This window comes from Lycorma delicatula, chromosome 6, assembly GCF_047948215.1.
Source record: "Lycorma delicatula isolate Av1 chromosome 6, ASM4794821v1, whole genome shotgun sequence".
Lineage (NCBI taxonomy): Eukaryota > Metazoa > Arthropoda > Insecta > Hemiptera > Fulgoridae > Lycorma > Lycorma delicatula.
In genome coordinates, this window is record NC_134460.1 from 164,968,410 (window position 1) to 164,987,006 (window position 18,597).

General features: G+C 32.5%; 2 protein-coding genes across 4 annotated transcripts in view; one reads left to right on the plus strand and one right to left on the minus strand.

Moving 5' to 3' along the window:
• Positions 1–18,597, minus strand: part of pip (heparan sulfate 2-O-sulfotransferase pipe) — a 398,529-nt gene that overhangs the window by 152,365 nt on the left and 227,567 nt on the right. For both annotated transcript variants that reach the window (XM_075369048.1, XM_075369047.1), the window contains exon 2: positions 17,511–17,650. In XM_075369048.1, the coding sequence (XP_075225163.1) occupies positions 17,511–17,650 (140 nt within the window). The remainder of the gene's footprint in view (positions 1–17,510; positions 17,651–18,597) is intronic.
• Positions 1–18,597, plus strand: part of LOC142326472 (putative tubulin polyglutamylase TTLL9) — a 388,004-nt gene that overhangs the window by 3,637 nt on the left and 365,770 nt on the right. The gene's annotated exons all lie outside the window — the stretch shown is intronic.

Consider the following 18,597-nt stretch of genomic DNA (forward strand, 5'->3'; position numbering starts at 1 on the left):
ATGAACCAGACATTTTTTTAGCACGGACATTAGTCACAGGTTGTTTCTTCCTCGAATGTAATTTTTCATTTTTTACTTTCTTGTACAAGCAAGTATTTTAACTGCGAAAAATTTCAGTTTTCAGATTTCAATGGAAATATTCATTTCGAACATACCTGAATCCATTTTGAGTAGTTTCGGCGTGACGTCTGTACGTACGTACGTATGTATCTCGTATGTAACTCGAAAACGATTAGCCGTATAATGTTGAAATTTTGGATTTAGGACTGTTGTAACATGTACTTGCCCACTTCCCCTTTTAATTACAATCTATTTAACCAAAAACCAATATATATATTATATATATATATTATATATTAAAACCAATATATATCTATTTAACCAAAATCCAAAAACAAAATGGATTTTGGACTTTTTCTTAAATGCAGTAATAAGCCCTCATCGAGAGAGTTACAGCAATATATCGTAAGTGGTACTTAGTTTCGTCGGTTCCACAGGTATAGCTCAATAAAATTTTAATTAATGAAATATTTTGATCTTACAAGGAGAAGGCACATCGGTCGAATCCGACTACATTTCCTATCTTTAAATTTTTTTTTTAAATTTAATATATTAATTTATAAACCGCTGATTGTAAAATATATTACATAAATAATTAAATAATAACAAAAAAAATTAATAAAAAATATATGTAATTTAATAGGCCTTCAAGGAAGTCATGAGGTGTCCACATCAGATTTTTATTTATAGATTAAATTTACTGAGAATCTATGTCCCATTTATAATATTTTAATAAAAAAAGAAAGATTTATTTATTTCCAAGATTAATAAATTATATATATATATTAACAACAATAAAGATGTGCAGTTAATAAAAACTTTCATCGGAACTGGTCTTGCAAAGATTTCTAGGTCAGAAAACTGGTCCGTCAACCTTTTTTTTTAATAGGTAGCCGTAGCCGCCTAATATATATATATATATATACTCAAACAAAATGAACAAACCACTCGCGCAATCTTCTCTCCTTCATGCTTAGAGAAGACAAGAAAAGTGAATGTGTTTTTATACATACAGAATACGGTAATGGTAAAACGGTTTTAAACTTTAAATAACTTTCTATTAACATCTGCCGTATTACGTAGGATATGTTTCTTGTTCTATGTACAGCGGTTTTACACTATTTGTGCATGTTTTTTCCATTTAAGACAATCAATGTCCATTTTTTGGTGTGTTTTCTTCATTTTTTTTTTTACTTTCTCATATCCCAAATAAGCATAGGACAGCGGATGTTTTTTTTATTAGTAGTTGTTTGTGTAACGAATAAAGTAAAATTTTAAACAAATTGTAAAAACTAGGTGCGTCAAATATATTAAAATATTAATCAAGCAGATAATAAACATGGGAAATGAAATTTTTTTGAAACATTTTATAAATATGTCAAGTTACCGCCCAGTCAGAAAGCTGAGTGAATGTTTTTTTTGTTTTTACTTCCTTGTACGAAGTAATGGAAGTATTGCTCTGATCGGAAAAATTTCAGATTTCAACGGAGATATACATTTGAACATCCGTGAATCCATTTTGACTATTTTCGGCGTGACGTCTGTACGTACGTACGTATTCCATATAACTAAAAAACTATTAGCCGTAGAATGTTGAAATTTTAGATTTAGGAATCTTGTAACATTTAGTTTTGCATCTCCCGTTTTGATTGCGATTGACTGAACCAAAAGCGTCCAAAAAAGCCCATGATCCAAAAACAATTTTGATTTTGGACTTTTTTCTTAACTGCAGTAATAAGTCGTCATCGAGAGCTTTTCAACGTTATATCATAAGCGGTACTTATTTTCATCGGTTCCAGAGTTACAGCAAAATTAAATTTTAATTAATGAAATATTTGAATCTTACAAGACGAAGACAGATCGGTTCAAATCCGACTTCATCTCTTTTTTTTTATTTAAATATATTGGTTTATTTATAATTATTAACTTCTGATTGTAAAAAAATTACAGTAATTGATAATTCAATAATAACAATAAAAAAAAAAATACGAAAAATTATCAGAAGTTATTAATGCAATAAAATTTTATGTACTTTTCATTTAAAAAAATGTTTATATGTAATTTAATAACCGTAAGTTATGTAGTATCCGCATCAGATTTTTTATTTTAAATCTAGTCGGATAGCACTATGAACCACACAGTTATGAAAATGACTGAAGGTTTTAGTTTAAGAAACCTGAGCCTGTTTTCAAATGGAATTTCAATTTTTAAAAGAAATAAACTTGTTGTTGACGTACTTTTGCTAGTCGACAAAATCCCCGACTAACAATGAGTGATGTTCCTATACAAATATATCAAATCTTATGAGAAATTTAGTCGACCCATCATGGACAAAATCATCGGTTTGAAAAATTCACGAATTAGATGGATCTCATTTTCTACAATCCACTCTTTTCCATATCTTTAACCACTTATTTCCTATTAGAATTCGTAAATATAAAACGGATCTTAAGAGCAATCAAATTCCAAAAAAGGAAATATCGCGTAATAATAAAACGAGGTAAATCGCCCCGCACTAACTTTTTTTATTTTGTATTTTTATTAAATGTTTTTAGCACTAAATTACTTAATATAATACATTTTTATACAATTTTAAAAATTTAACAAATTATTAACTACTCATTTCAGCTTCTTACTTCACCATACGAGTACAGTATTAGATTTTTTTTTATATCAGTGATTCTCAACCTTTTCAGCTCCACAACCACAAAAAGTAAAAAAAAAAAAATATATATACCTATTTACAGGCTCAAATTTGGTATTTACGTGCTCCTTGTAATTTGGTCCGTTTGCATAATATTCTCTGTGAGAGCGTCATGTTCGAACGTGCATATGATAAGTTTGAACACGTCGTGCTCTCAACAGTATAAAAGAGGCGTAACAGATTGCATAACGTCAGTTTAGTTTCGAATACGAAGTGTGCGTCTGGTGCCTTTATTTAAGTTTTTAAAAACGTAGTTTCATTGAAAATAATGAGGTTTTGGGTTTTTAATGTGCGGTCAAATGGTGTAATTGTTTTATTTTTTTCCGATTAGATTATTATGCAAAATGGATAAATCTATGAAAAAACGAAGCGAGCCATTTACATCTGCTGAATCGATCGGTAAAAAGACAAGATTGTAAAATGACTTATTTAAATTACAGTTTTACCTTATCGGATGGAAAGCCGCATTACGTTGTTTGCTTTCAATTCCTCTCCGATGAAAGCACGAATCCATCAGAATTAATTCGATATTTGGAAACTAAACGTCCCTATCGTAAAAGAACCCTTGAAATTTTTAAAAAGAAAAGTACGTTCTTTGAGAAAACAACACGCGTCCATTTGTAAATCAAGTCGTACACTTGAAGCATTTCGTAGCATTAAGAGTACTTAAGATGTCCAAACCCGATACAATTGCAGGAAAATCTCATATTGCCTGCAATTAATAAGGTCAGTGTTTAATGGAAGAAGCAAAAAAATTGAAAAAATCGACTTTGTAACGACACATTATCAAGGCGAATCGACGTCATAGCTGCCGATGATCGCCATCAGATAATTCAACAAGCGAGTTCAGGTGAATTTTTTAGTACTCGATTTGATGAACGAACAGATGCTGAAAACGTTTCTCAGTTCTTATGTTCTGTGAGGTATAATGCTACAGGGACATATCAATCGACCCGGCGGGTCGGTCCAGTGGTGAACGCGTCTTCCCAAATCGGCTGATTTGGAAGTCGAGAGTTCCAGCGTTCAAGCCCTAGTAAAAGCGATTACTTTTATACGGATTTCAATACTACATCGTGGATACCGATGTTCTTTGGCGGTCGGGTTTCAATTAATCACACATATCAGGAACGGCCGAACTGAGACCGTACAAGACTACACTTCATTTACACTCATACATATCATCCTCTGAAGTAAAATACCTGAACGGTAATTCCCGGAGGCTACACAGGAAAAAGAAAAGGACAGATCAATCAAAGAAGATATGTTGTTTTGCAAATCAATACTTGATTATGCAGTAGGATATTGTATTTTTGATGTTTCATTATGAAGCTGCTGAAAACTACGACACAGATTGGACAAAATGTATTGTAGTACGTAGCGGTGATGCAAAGGCGATAAAAGGAAAGAATAGTGGATTTCTTAAATCTACTGAAAGTTAAAAATTCAGTCGGCAGAGTACTTCCCAGAAGACAAAAACGATTTCTCGAAGAGACGGGTACTACATACATACTATGTTACCGGTTGACATTCACAACCGGCTAATCGAAATGTCGGCTGATAAAACGTTACAATTAACGTCTGTAAATTTAGATACGTTTTGGCTTGCTCGTCGAAGCGGATATGGAAATATAGTCGCAGAAGTATTGAAAATATTAATCCCTTTCGTCACGTCTTACTTTCTGTGGAAACGGATTTTCGTCTGGGGTTGCGCTAAAAAACTAAATATAAGTATCGTTTTTTAACATTTGAAAACGACTCGCTTTTGTCTGTTTCTTACGTAGATCCAGGTTCGGAAAAACTTTTAAATGAAAAACAAACCGGCCATCTCATTAATTTATTTTCTTTACGCGTGTACTTATGGATGTTTATAATTTTTTTTTCTTATAAAATGATTTCTTTATTGTTTACGCGACTTTATATATCACCGCGACCCTCAGGTTGAAAAAACGGTACTTTAAAACATTTACGTATTGGAGAATTAAATTGTAGCGGTTCAATTGAACGGCCGCACTGCCGAGGGCATGGATTCCCATTCAGCCGTGAGGTGTAGCGGCATCTCGACGATGGTAATAAGTGAAAGTAAATGTCACGCGGGAATCTGCGATGGAGCTGAGTAGAAGTAGGAGGTCTGTTCGCCTCTCCCTGGTACACCGGACAGGAATCCGTAATGAAACAAAGTCAGGGGTATGAACTTCGAACCGAAGTCGAGTTCGCTAAGGGAACTAGGAATAAATTTCGTTGTTGCGAACAACATTTTGGTGGTACGTTATTATTCATTCGCCTCGAATTTTATGAAACATTTACACACGAATCGGCTCTATAAAATGTAGAATTAGGCGCGGGGTTCGTGCTTCCGCAAATTCGGTTAGCTCGTTCAGAGGGAGACGATGTAGGAGATTTAAGATGTCCGGACGAGGCCTGCAGCGATGGCAATAGCCGAGTTTGAAAATCACCGATGTAAATGTCTACCGAGGCATTTACATCAGTGACATCCCGACCGGGCCTTGGGAGGGGGTGCGGTGACGGAAACGTCACAAAGCGTCTTCCCGTATGGGGTTGGGATGTACCGGTTCAAATCATTGTTCTCTTGTGCAAATTTTATTATTATTATCATCTTCGTTTATTAACTTAATTTTATCAAATAATAATGTATAATTTAAGTGAAACCGAAAGAATAAGTCTACGATGTACGGGTAAGGTGATAGAGCTCGGCCTTAATCGATTTTAAAACAGAGAACTAATAATTAAATCGACTGTGACCAAAACAGTAAAAACAGTACAAAGAAACCGGTATTTTAAGAAATCATTATCGCACGGGAGATTAAAAATTGCCACTAAGCGATGAACTACTTTTTCGGGTTAGATCGTCTCTCTCATTACGGTTAGACCATTTCTTTCTCGTTATCCTGGTTATATTCCTTTACATTTGATCATTTATTTTATAATAATAATAATAATAATGTTCCGATGAATTTTGACTAAATTCTCAATGAATCTGTATTAGGAATGTTGTGAACTTTAGAGATAATATTTCCCTAGTTTTATGCGGCGTATGGAATACCGCTTTACTTATGGAAGTGATTATATGTTCTGTTTTCTGTCCCAGAAAATAAAACAAAAAACAAAAAAAATACCTGAGGGTTGAGCCGCTTATCGATTACGACACGAGCTTCTAAATTCTTACTAATGTAATTTTAATGTCTACAAAGATATTTAACGTATAACAAATGATATATATATATGTTTGTTACATTACAAAATTACAATAATCTACTTATTTCACAATCACGAAAATTTCACTATTTATTATTAATTATTTATATTTAAGTAAAAATAAAAAACTATTAATTATTATAAATTTAAACAAAAGATAAGATGACAAGATGAAAAACAAAAGGAGGAAAAACAATAATACGATCGGGTAATAATTATTAATGATGGCAATGTTACCGCTTATCTTAAATGAAGTGATGAATTGTAAATAACATATGAAAACAAAAAAAAAAATCGTGAGGTAAAATATATAATTAATTATTGTAGTTACGGTAAAAACAGAAGAAAGCGATTAATTCATTAGGAATTTTTTCATTATTATTACTACTATTATTATTTTAAAATTGAAAGTATATATACACAATAATGATTTTCTCTTGATATGTTAGGATACAAATAAATAACGTGATATACAGGTACAGTTATTAAAACTAAAATGATATATCGCTTCGTAATATTTCTTTACTGTCGTGAGGAGTTCATGTTGTTAACACTCGAGCTCAAATTATATTTTATAAATATATATATATTCTATCTATTGTATACGTGACCTGTACTATTATAGAATGACTGAAGTAAAGTCATGATTACATTTTTTAGCGATTTAGTTTTTGTATTGCCACTGATAAAGTTGAAAGAGTTATTGAACTGTACCTTTAAAAAAAAGTCACCGTTTAGGACAATTTATATTATAATACAGATTCATTTAAGTTGTAATGACGGTAATATTGCTGCTGGATCTATTGAACACGGAAGTCATTGTGATAAATAATAAACAAGTATAAAAAAAATAAAATAAAATCTGTATAAGAACTTATTTCTTTTGTTAAAAGAAAATAAAAATAAAACCGATCGCTAAAAAAGAAAACAACCAAACAAAGTTCATGAAAGGAAGGAAAATAAATTCGTGACTTAAAAAAAAAAATCAAGTAAATAATAAGTACAATTATTATATCGTTTTTCACACGCGTGAATATAATCGAATAAATTGACTGCATTTTTACTTTCCTACTTGTTATAATATATAAAACAGGGAAAGTATAATACTCGTATAAATAACCGTATGAAAAGTTACCACCGATTCTTTAAGTTAAAGAATATCGTGTTTACAAAACTATATGTTTATGTTTACGCAAACGAATTGATATCGATTTAAAATTTTAGAAGAGGTTTTCATAAAATTATGAAATGTTTTTGTACGGTAGTTTGTATATAAAGTTGGACCAAATAAAACCGACTCAGGAAATAAAAATTTAAATATGAAAAGTAAAAGGTGATATTAAATTACTTACATATTTATTGATTCTCGATTACAGTGCTTTTGAAAAAATCCGATGTGGAGACCGCATGACTACCTTGTACGTCTATTAAATTACATATCCACATCTTTTTAAAGTGAAAAGTACATAAAATTTTATTTCATTAATAACTTCTGATTTTTTAAAATTATTATTATTATTGAATAATTATTTATTGTAAAACTTTTTTTACAATAAGAGGTTAATTAATAAATCAATTTATTTAAATTTAAAAAAAACTTAAAAAAAAGGAAATGAAGTCTGATAAGAACCAAATATTTCATTACTTAAAATTTTATTCGGCTGTAATAATTATTAATAAATCAGCATATTTAAATAAAAACAAAAGTTAAAAAAATGAGATGAAGTCTGATTCAAACCGATCTGCCTTCCCTTGCAAGATCCAAATATTTCATTAATTAAAATTTTATTTGGCTATGACTCTGGAACCGATGAAAATAAGGACCGCTTATGATATATCCTTGAAAATATCTCGGCGATGGTTTATTACTGCAGTTAAGGAAAAGTTAAAATTCAATTTTTTTAAATTTTGGCTTTTTTGGACACTTTTATTTCAGTTGATTGTAATCAAAAGGAGAAGTGCATAACAAAATATTACGACAGTCCTAAATCCAAAATTTCAGCATACTACGGCTAATCGTTTTTGAGTTATGTAAGATACATACTTTTATTATTGAATTGTTTGGTGAATAATCAGAAATTAAAAAGAAACAATCATACAGGAAAAAGAAAGATAACGTGAAAAAATATATCTAAAAAAAATGACAAGAAGATGAATATGAAAAGGAAGAAAATGTTAAGAACAAGGGAAGAATAAAAAGATTAAGAAAGTATGATTAATATAAACAGAGAAAATTTGAAAACTAGAGAACGTGTACGCAAATTAAGGAACGATCTTTCGGCGCGACGTTTATAGACGTAGTCCAGACGTCACGCCGAAACTAGTCAAAATGGATTCAGGGATGGTCAAAATGGATATTTACGTCGATATCCGAAAACCGAAATATTTCGCGATCACAATACTTCCTGTACTTCGTATAAGGAAGTTAAAACGTTAATTTATTCTGGTGTTTATATTTTTGAGTGTGCAAGTGTTGCTAAAAAAAATAGTAATTTAATCTTAAACAGTTAACAATATCCACCACCATTATCAAATCAGCAGACAACAGAACTGTTTTTGTATAGTACAACATAATACTTCGGTTAACAAGAAAGGAATTAATTATCCTTTCATTGCTATTTTTAATAAACTATTGATCCATTTAAAAAAATCTTATCGATTTATTTTAAGATTAATATTTATCAATAATTCAGTATATTTAAATTTAAAAAAAGTTAAAGAAAAAAAAAGGAAATGAAGTCTGATTGAAATCGATGTGCCTTCCCCTTGTAAGACCAAATATTTCAGTAATTAAAATTTTATTTCGCTATAACTGTGGAACCAAAGAAAACAAGTACCGCCTATGATATCGTTGAAAAGATCTAAACGATGGTTTATTATTACTGCAGTTAGAAACGTCAAAATTCAAATTCTTTTAAATTTTTGGCTTCTTTGGACCCTTTTGGTCCGGTCGATCGTAATCAAAAGAGGAGGTGCACAACTACAGGGTGTCCCATATAAAACGCAACCCAACCTTATATCGGTAGGTATTGAAATAATAAAAAGGCATGTGTAAAGGTAAATGCAATTTTTATTACTACCATCCGTTACCTTACATTTAGAGTAAATGATCTTTGTGGCCACAAGCCTTGACCGATAACACGATTACCAAAGAATTCCTCGACGAAATCAGAAGTTGAACCTACGTAGTGCGATGTCGCACCGTCATGTTGTAGCCGGCAGTGTTTGTCTTGCTCTTCCAAGAGTGCGATGAACTGAAATAAAATATCCTGATATCGTTCTGCAATAATTGTGTACTCGAAAAAAATAGGACCGATTTTTTTCTTCCGCGATATCGCGCACCACACGCCCGACTTCTGCTGGTGTAATTGTTTTTCGTGATAAACGTAGGGATTTTCGGCGCTCCAAATTCTACTGTTTTGGCTGTTTACGTAGCCGTCCGAATGAAACCGTGCTTCATCTGTGAAAAATAACGAATCCGTAACGTTAATTCCCTCGCGCAGAAATCGACGGAACCGTTGACAATATTGTAGCCGTTTTTCTTTGTCGGGCTCAAGAAGTCGATGAATCGTTTGAATGCGATAAGGCCGTAATTGTAATCGCTTGGTCGCCCGATAAACAGTTGATTTAGGCAAATTAATTTCAGCAGACAAACTTCTGATCGATTTATTTGGCGAGGCGAGTAATCGGTCTTTGATTTCAGCGACTGTATCTGTATTCAACACTGACGCAGATCTTTTGTGTTCCTTATTATTAACAGAACTGGTCCCTCTAAATTTTGTGACTAACCTTAATACTGATGTTTTGTTAGGAGCCGGTTTATCTGGGTACTTATGGCGAAACAAATCTTGCACTGCGACCGCTGATTTCGTACTGAAGTACGACTCGATGATGAAAACACGTTCGTCTAGCGAAAACACCATCTTGTCTCTAGCAATACACCGAACGTTATGATTGCATTGTTGTTACTATCGGTAGGGTTCTACTGCGTCGCCGCGATGTTCAGATGTTGGACGAGTCCATTTCAGTAACGAGTAGAGCAGTAAGCTTGACTTTTGAAATTTCATGGTTGAGTGATTGATGGGTTGCGTTTTATATGGGACACCCTGTAGATGTTACACCAATCATAAATCAAAAATTTCAGCATCCTACGGCTAATCGTTTTTGACTTATGCGAGATAAATATGCATATGCACATACGTTCGTATGTACAGACGTCACGTCGAGACTAGTCAAAAGGATTTAGGGATGATAAAACTGGATATTTCCGTTGAAATCTGAAATTTTTCGCGATCACAATACTTTTACTTCGTACAAGGATGTAAAAATCGAGATTTATAAATACCAATTAGTTATTTTAATTGGTCCCAAATTATTTTTATTGGTAACTTGTCCCTGGTTAATGAATTCACTGCTGTAACCATTCGAGTTCGCAAATATTGAAGAACAGCAGGCTTAATTGGTAAACCCACCGGGTTAGTCTAGTGGTTAACTCGTCATCGCAAATCAGTTGATTTCGAAGTGGAGAGTTCTAAGGTTCATCAAAAACTTCCCAACGAAAACGAAAATGGAGAAAGACAATATCTGATGACAACATTGCTCTCCGCTTATACTTATTCACCCACCATACAGCCCGGAATTGGCTCCATCCGATTTTCACCTCTTTGCCCACATGAAACGCTGTCTAGGAGGACAACGTTTTGGCAAATACATCGAGCTACAGACCAGCGTAGAAACATAACTGAAAACACAGGCGGCTCCCTTCTATGACGAGGGTATTGGAAAGTTGGTACCACGCTACGACAAATGTCTAAATCGGAGTTGCAACTATGTAGAGAAATAGCGTAACTATGTAAGTACTTGTTACAAATAAAAAAATTTTATTTTCACTGTGGTTTTAATATCGTGACCGATCAGACCTTGAAAAAAAATAACCCTCATAACTCTTATCATGATCGGGCACAAAATTCCACCCATTCGTAATCGCTATTTTTCAACCAATCATAAGGGGAGAATAATTCTTATAATCATCATGAACGAAATTCCAACCAATCGAATTCTTTTTTTAACCAATCATAAGGTGAGATTTGCTACGCATATATGTGCAAAATTTATCAGCCGAGCCTCGTAATTATTGTTATTATTTTATATATTAATTTTTTATTAAAATAAAATAAATTTTAAAACGAAAAAGTTTTACATTAAATATTTAAATATTAAAAAAAAATAAAATTACTAAATTACTTTATTTTTTCTTCTCCTTAATGTAAGTTATAATCCACAATTTTAAACAATTAATGAAGTTAAGGTCATTTTTTAAACAGAAATTTTACTAAAATAATTGAGAGCACAAAAACTAAATTATTTGCAAAAATGTTAATTTATATTCTTGTTACACGTCAATTTTTAGGAAGTAATTAATGTTAAAAAGCAAAAATTAATGAATAAGATTACAGGAACACATAATTTTACAAAGATAAATATTTCATAACAGAATTAAATTTCACGTTACAAAATACGGTAAAAAATTATTAAATGCATTATATTATTACATTTTATATACTTACCTTTACGTTATACTGTTTTTATCTTTCTTTTAAACAGGTTAAATTAATCCAATCCTTTTTTTTGTTCTTTCTACACTTTTTTTGTGATCGAGCACTTTACTCGATGGAAATTATTTCATTCCTTTTAATATGATAATATCAAAAGGTTAATTATATCCTACATCATTAATTACACGTATTCTTATCTTCATCTTCCATTACATTTTTTTTTATCCGATATACTTCCCGTTCAAATTTTATTATAATATACCCTGAACGCCTAAAGGTGACCCACCGACCTAGTTATTAATTTTTTAATCCTCTCAAACAACATCTTTTTACAACTATATATTCCTTTTTAGTTCGTTTTACGAGGTAAAGGAAATATTGTCATCGTGAAAAATGTCGGTTTTGACCACCCCTGAATCCATTTTGACTAGTTTCGGCGTGACGTCTGTAAGTACAAATGTATCTCGCCTAACTCAAAAACGATTAGCCGTAGAATGTTGAAATTTTGGATTTAGGACTTTTGCAACATCTAGTTGTGCACCTCTCCTTCTGACTGCAATCGACTGGACCAAAAGCGTCCAAAAAAGCCCAAAATCAAAAGAATTTGGATTTTGAACTTTTTCATAAATGCAGTAATAATCGTTCATCGAGAGCTTTTCAACGATATACCATAAGCGGTACTTATTTTCAACGGTTCCAGAATTATAGCTAAATAAAATTTTAATCGATGAAATATTTGGATCTTACAAGAGGAAGGCATATCGGCGGTTCAAATCGGACTTATTTTTCCGTTATTTCCCGGACTTGTTTCCCGGACTTTTTTATTATTTAAATATTTATTTATTATTAATTATTAACCTTTGATTCTAAAAAAAAAGTTGTAAATAAATAATAATTCATTTATAACAATAAAAAAATATATGAAAAAATATCAGAAGTTATTAATGAAATAAAATTCGGTGCGCTTTTAAAAATGTGTATATGTAATTTAGTAGGCGTACAAAGAAGTGATGTGATGTCACATCAAATTTTTTAAAATTGTTTTCATATTAATCATATGAAAAGCTACATTTCAAGTGTTACATTTCATTACGATTTTATTTTAAATTACAAATTTGCATTTTTACTAGTCGAATTCTATTTTGCGTATAAATTTTCTATATTTTTAATCTACATTAAATAAATTCCTCGCTTTGTAACTTTTTTGTCTGCTTATTAAAATTTACGTATTAGTTGTAAAAGCAGAATAAACCTGAAAAACCCACCGATACGTGTCGTTTTATAAAAAGTCCGCGATATTTGAGAAGGTATATTATCACGACATAACTAAAAAAGCTGACAACACAGTCGTAGAAATTTCCCGTTACGCGGCTTTTTCCTGATGCACGGCTGAAATACACACAACTTAATTTAAAATATTTATCGTTAGATAATTTTTTGTTTATTTAACCCAATTACTCTACCTAAAGCGCGCGCGCGCGCGATACCGTATATCATTTGCGCGGGTCTGGTAGTACTAGCGGCCACTTTAAATACTCGTACTTCTTAAACTTTAAATATTCATTTATTTACTTATATCATTCACCTGTGACGTCAGAACATAGCACACGACTACACAGCTGTAGGTCAGTGCCACACTAGCGCTCCTTGTGGTGAGAGGGGTACTATTGAGGCGTTATACTCAGCCGCTAGTTTATTTAGATCAATTTTTGGGGTAGAGGTGCGATTTTGCAAAAGATGTTTTAGTGAAAATATTTTTTTTTAACTGTTAACAAATGCGCCTAAAAAATAAGACCTTAGGCGAAATCTTGAGATACTGGGGGTGATCTTGCCGCACAGTCTCCCCTGAGGCTCATCCCGACGACCTTTTAAGTTGAAAATATGACGGCATCAATGCCCCATATGTAGAAGTAATCTGACCAAGTTTGATCAAAATCGGTCCGGTAGGTCTCGAGATATAACGAGTGCAACACCGAACACACATACGCGTATACAAACATACGGTAAATTTCCATCCGGTTTTCTTGATTTTTTTGTTTTCCTTAGTGTCAAAACGTCAAGATCCGGTGAAAACCGCATATGCCCAAATCGGACCGATTACAATACCTTCCGTTCTAAAATTACAGCTCTGCTATAGCGCTAGACGGGAAAGTAAAAATATGTATATAATATTCTGTTTAAACATTATTTTGAATGGAATTAGATTCAAGATTTCTATTGACAACCGGAACTTATATACTTTTTCATCTGTTTTCTTGTAGATCCGGCAGCAAAGGTTTAAATCGTATCGAAACAGGAAGAAAGCAGATATTTTTTTATCTGCGGGAGATAACTATTTTATCGGGTTGTTAACCCGAATAACCGAGGGCATTGAAAATTTTATATTCTAATATGTTATTCTTCTTACTCTGCTGAGAACCGGTTTGATTAAAGGACCTTTAAAACTTCAGTGGTTTATCGATGTAATAACGCTGAGATTTGGCGGACGTTTTATAGTGAATTTAGTATCGTTAGAATCATCAGTACACTACGATTTCGATTATAATAATGTTTGAATTCCAAGAAAATGAACTGATATAATAAGTTTAAAATCGAAGTAAAATAATGGAGACGCTAAATCGACGGAAGATATGAAACTATTCGAAACAATAACGTATCGACCGTAAAAAGAATGTTTCTTCCTCATTTTTTTTTTTGTAGTTAATTAAAATAGCGTAAGCATCTATAAAATCCAGCGAGTAATGAATTGGAAATCATAATAATGTACAGTACTACGCGTAAAACCACAACATAAAAAATCAGGTGGGGCTGTGTCGGGGCGCACGGCCGCTGGTTTAACGTGAAACGTTACAGACATTGGATGAAGTTCCTCCGTGCTACAGACCGTCCACCTTATCTGTAGAGTTAAATGGGACAGCCAACATCGTATCTTTTTTTAACAAAACAGAAAACCTCCGATGGAAAATGTGAGTTCCTTCATTTGGCCAGCCGTACAGATAAATTGGTCGGTCTGTATGTCAACGAGTCTTTTTTAGCGTATCGGATTGAAATAAATACGAGACGCTGACCGCATACTAAATTTAATTTTAACATAAAACAGACAGTAAACGGTACATGATATCTATTCAGACTAATATTCGACGATAATTTTGTTCGATATCGGTCTGTGATATGAGAAGAAAGAGAGATAAGGCATAACATGCAGCGGTAGAGATTCTCGCGCAGTCGGCGTCGTTCACTGAGAGCGCCGTGCCAGCTTTGCGACGTTCCCGAAAGAATCTCGCTCGGTCGGCACCGGACAATGAAGGTCCGGTGCCCCTTTCTATAAGGCCCATAACCTCCCCTTTCCAACAATAATGCGTAATTTATACTTCAGCTGGCGTTTGCGAGGGCTGAGGCTAACGTACTGTATTTTTATACGTTTTGGATACTTATTTTAATTTTTTACGCGTAAATATTGTCCTAAATACACTTACTACTACTTATTCGATCTATCTCGACAAACTCTAAGCGCACGAATCGACGCGTTATCGGTCTAAATCGTGAGCTAATGGAAAAGAGCGAGACCGCCAGTTTTGGCCGATCTGCGCTGCGTCCCCTCTCCGCCACACCGGTCGCCAGCGACGCAAATTCAAAGTCGTATCGGCCAGCTGACCGTGTAAGTTATAAGATGACACCGCATTTGCGTTTCTAAGACTAAGTAGTTAGGGAGTTATTAGGGCAGCACGATATAGACCTTTTCGTTACGCTACAAATTTCTGTTCTGATACCCGTATCTTTCGTGTGATTTTATAAACGTATCGCGTCAAAAAATAGTAACATACGAACAAATAAAATTTGAAGATCGTAAATATAAATACTTCGATGATGGACAAATTAAGAAGAGAGGCCTCGTTCTAAGTATCGTTATCGGGTCGCTAGATCTAATACGCGGACTTACAACGTCCAATCCTTTGTAACTTGATTGTTTTGATGAAATTTACTTATAGATTCCGATCTACAAAACCAATAGTAAATGTAATTTGAGATTAAAAAAAATTATAACATTTTTTTGTCAGGTTCTCATTTTTTTTGCTTGAAGCAGGATTTTTTTCATATATTTGATTGAAAGAAGACGAATAAACAATTTTTTGCTATTATTTACGCAATTTTATACAAAAATTTCTTTAAATTAACCTACTTAAAAAAATTAAATCGATACTTGTTTAATAATTATTACAAGTTAGCATCCTATTGTTATTCTTTTCTAAAAATAAATTTGATGACACTTTTCTATTGTTTCAACTACTAATATTTTATATTATCGCTTACCGTTTCATTTTTCATAATAATACAAAAATTTATGTTACAATTACACATACCGCGCGTACAAAAAAGTACAAAATCAAATTTTTTGGGATTTTGGGCTTTTTTGGACACCGTTCAGTAGATGGTAATCAAAAGGAGAGGTGCAGAACTAGATGTTCCAACAGTCCTAAATCCAAATTTCAACATTCTACGGCTAATCGTTTTTGAGTTACGCGAGATACATACGTAGTACAGACATCACGCCGAAATTAATCAAAATAGATTCAGGGTTGCAAAATGGATATTTCCGTTGAAATATAAAAACCGAAATTTTTGCGATCGCAGTACTTCCTTTACTTCGTACAAGGAAGTAAAAATTAAATTCTGATAAGTTAAACCGAAACGGTGACTTATCTAGCTCTTTAAAATGATATATCAAATATCACATTTGGTCCCGTTTAAAATTTTTGAGTTCCACTTACCGGCCGCCGACCGAAAACCTAAAAGAGTAAGTATACCTCATTGAAGTAGTTCCTTATAACGAGGAAGAATGTCTTAAATCGCATCCGTTTATCTCTATTATAAAAATGTTAGAAGAAGGTGTAAATTAATTTTTCAGCCACCCGGTACATATATATACGCTGAATGTTAAACAAAGACTTAGGTTTTTATAATACTATATTTTTATTTCGTTTGGCTAAAATAGATAGAAAAAAAACGAAGTCGAAGTACGTAAAGACATTCATTCAGAATTTTTTAACGCTGAAATTGTATTTTTTAATTAGAGAGGGTTCATGAAGCGTATAGATCTATAAATTCTGGAAATGCAAAATTTGGCCCGATCGGCTTACTTTCCCGGCTATATAGTTATACTGTATAACAGTTATATTGTACGGTTACACAGTTTAATTTACAGCCTGGAAAGTAAAAAATAAATAAACCGAAGACATAATCGTAAGTTATCAGATATCCTTCTTGAAATTGTTTTTTCGTAAATTCATAGTACTTCTTAATTCTAATCGTAACTTCATTAGAATTTTACTGGTGCTACTCTCTGTATGTTAGCGCGTATTCCTGGTATTTATTTATATGTATCTTTGCTATTTTTCTACGTACGAAAAGAAACGATTCTAATTTATTTATTATGTTTAAATTAACCGGCCTTAATTTTTGTAAAATAAGTTGTAGAAAATTATAATAATTAATTTTTTTATTTCACTTATCTTTAGACGCGTAGTAAATTAATTTACGATTAATTACCGATTTATACCGCATCGTGTAGTATTGATTAGGTCTGGATCACGTAGCCGTTCTTTATATTAGCTTCATTAAAATTCTTTAATAATAATATTTTCTCGATTTACATTCGCGTTATAAATGTTTATGAATTCACGTAGAGTAATTCCGACTACAAGGGAAGGGCGAAGTGCGTTTTAATTTATTAATTAATCTTTGATCTAGACAAAATAAATTTCTTTTTAGATTCTCCCCGCAAATATCTCGTGATCTAAAGTGTACAGAAGTAAATGTAAAAAGACTAGAGAAAGGTTGTCTGTTAATTAAATTGATAAATGAAATTATAATTTATTAACGTTCAATATACAAAAAAAAAGGGAAAGAAAAATATTTATAATTTTTTCTGTTTAATTAATTATAAAGATAGGGTGTGTTTTGATAACGAGTATAATTACCAGAGATCTGATTGGCTGCTGTGAGATCCTCTGGCTGTAAACGACCTTCCATTTGACGAAGTTTCGAATGTAGGTCACGTGTGTGAAGAAACAGGAATAGCGTCGCTGATATTGCCATTAAGGCTACTAATTCACTTGTTCTGAAAACAGAAAGAGAAAATATATATATATATGTAATTAAAGATATCGTGTGAAGGTTAAACAAGCATTAAAAAAAAAAAAAAAAAAAAAAAAAAAATTGAAAAAGGAAATCATGTGAATTGAATAATTATATTAATACAACTTATTTTTAATTCATTTTAAACGGTGTTATTAACAATGAAATAAATAAATTGTTATAGAACCCCTACAACAATTATAATTATACACACACACACACATATATATATACGCACATACACACCCACACTAACACACACGCACGAGTCTTCCTCTTCTACAAATCCATCAATGTTTACAACAGGAGCAACAACAAAACAGAAGGCTAGAAAGTTAATTAATTTAGTGTATCGTGTTTTACAATGAACGTCTATTAAACGATGAACATCTATTAAAGAGGTTGAAGGATAAATCGGCCTCACGCTAAGTTTTAACGGTTATTTCCGTAAGTTAAAGACCCCCAATAATCATTTTTTACAGCGTTCCTTAAATAAAATAATCAAAATCTTTCAAAAATATAGGGATTCAGTTAATTTATTTACAAGTTAGTTACAAATACATTTATATTAATCTCAATGCGTTTTTAAAACGTAACATCTTAAAATATATATATATATATATATACATAAAAAGAAACCCGGTAAGGGCACGCGCATACCGTATTTAATTCGCGCGTGTGTGGCGGTACTAGCGGCGACGGTCAACATTAACTAAACTAATGTAATTTATATAGAACACAACTTACATAGATAATATTTCGCTTATACGATCGGCAGACTGGTGTAGCCGCGCGGCTTAACGTACCGGGTATCGAGTCAACCGGCCGTATAAAATAAACGGCCTCTCGACTTCGATATCAGCTGATTTGTGAAGACGGGTTCACCGCTAGATCTACCCGGCGAGTTGCTCCTGCATTCTGTGAAAATTA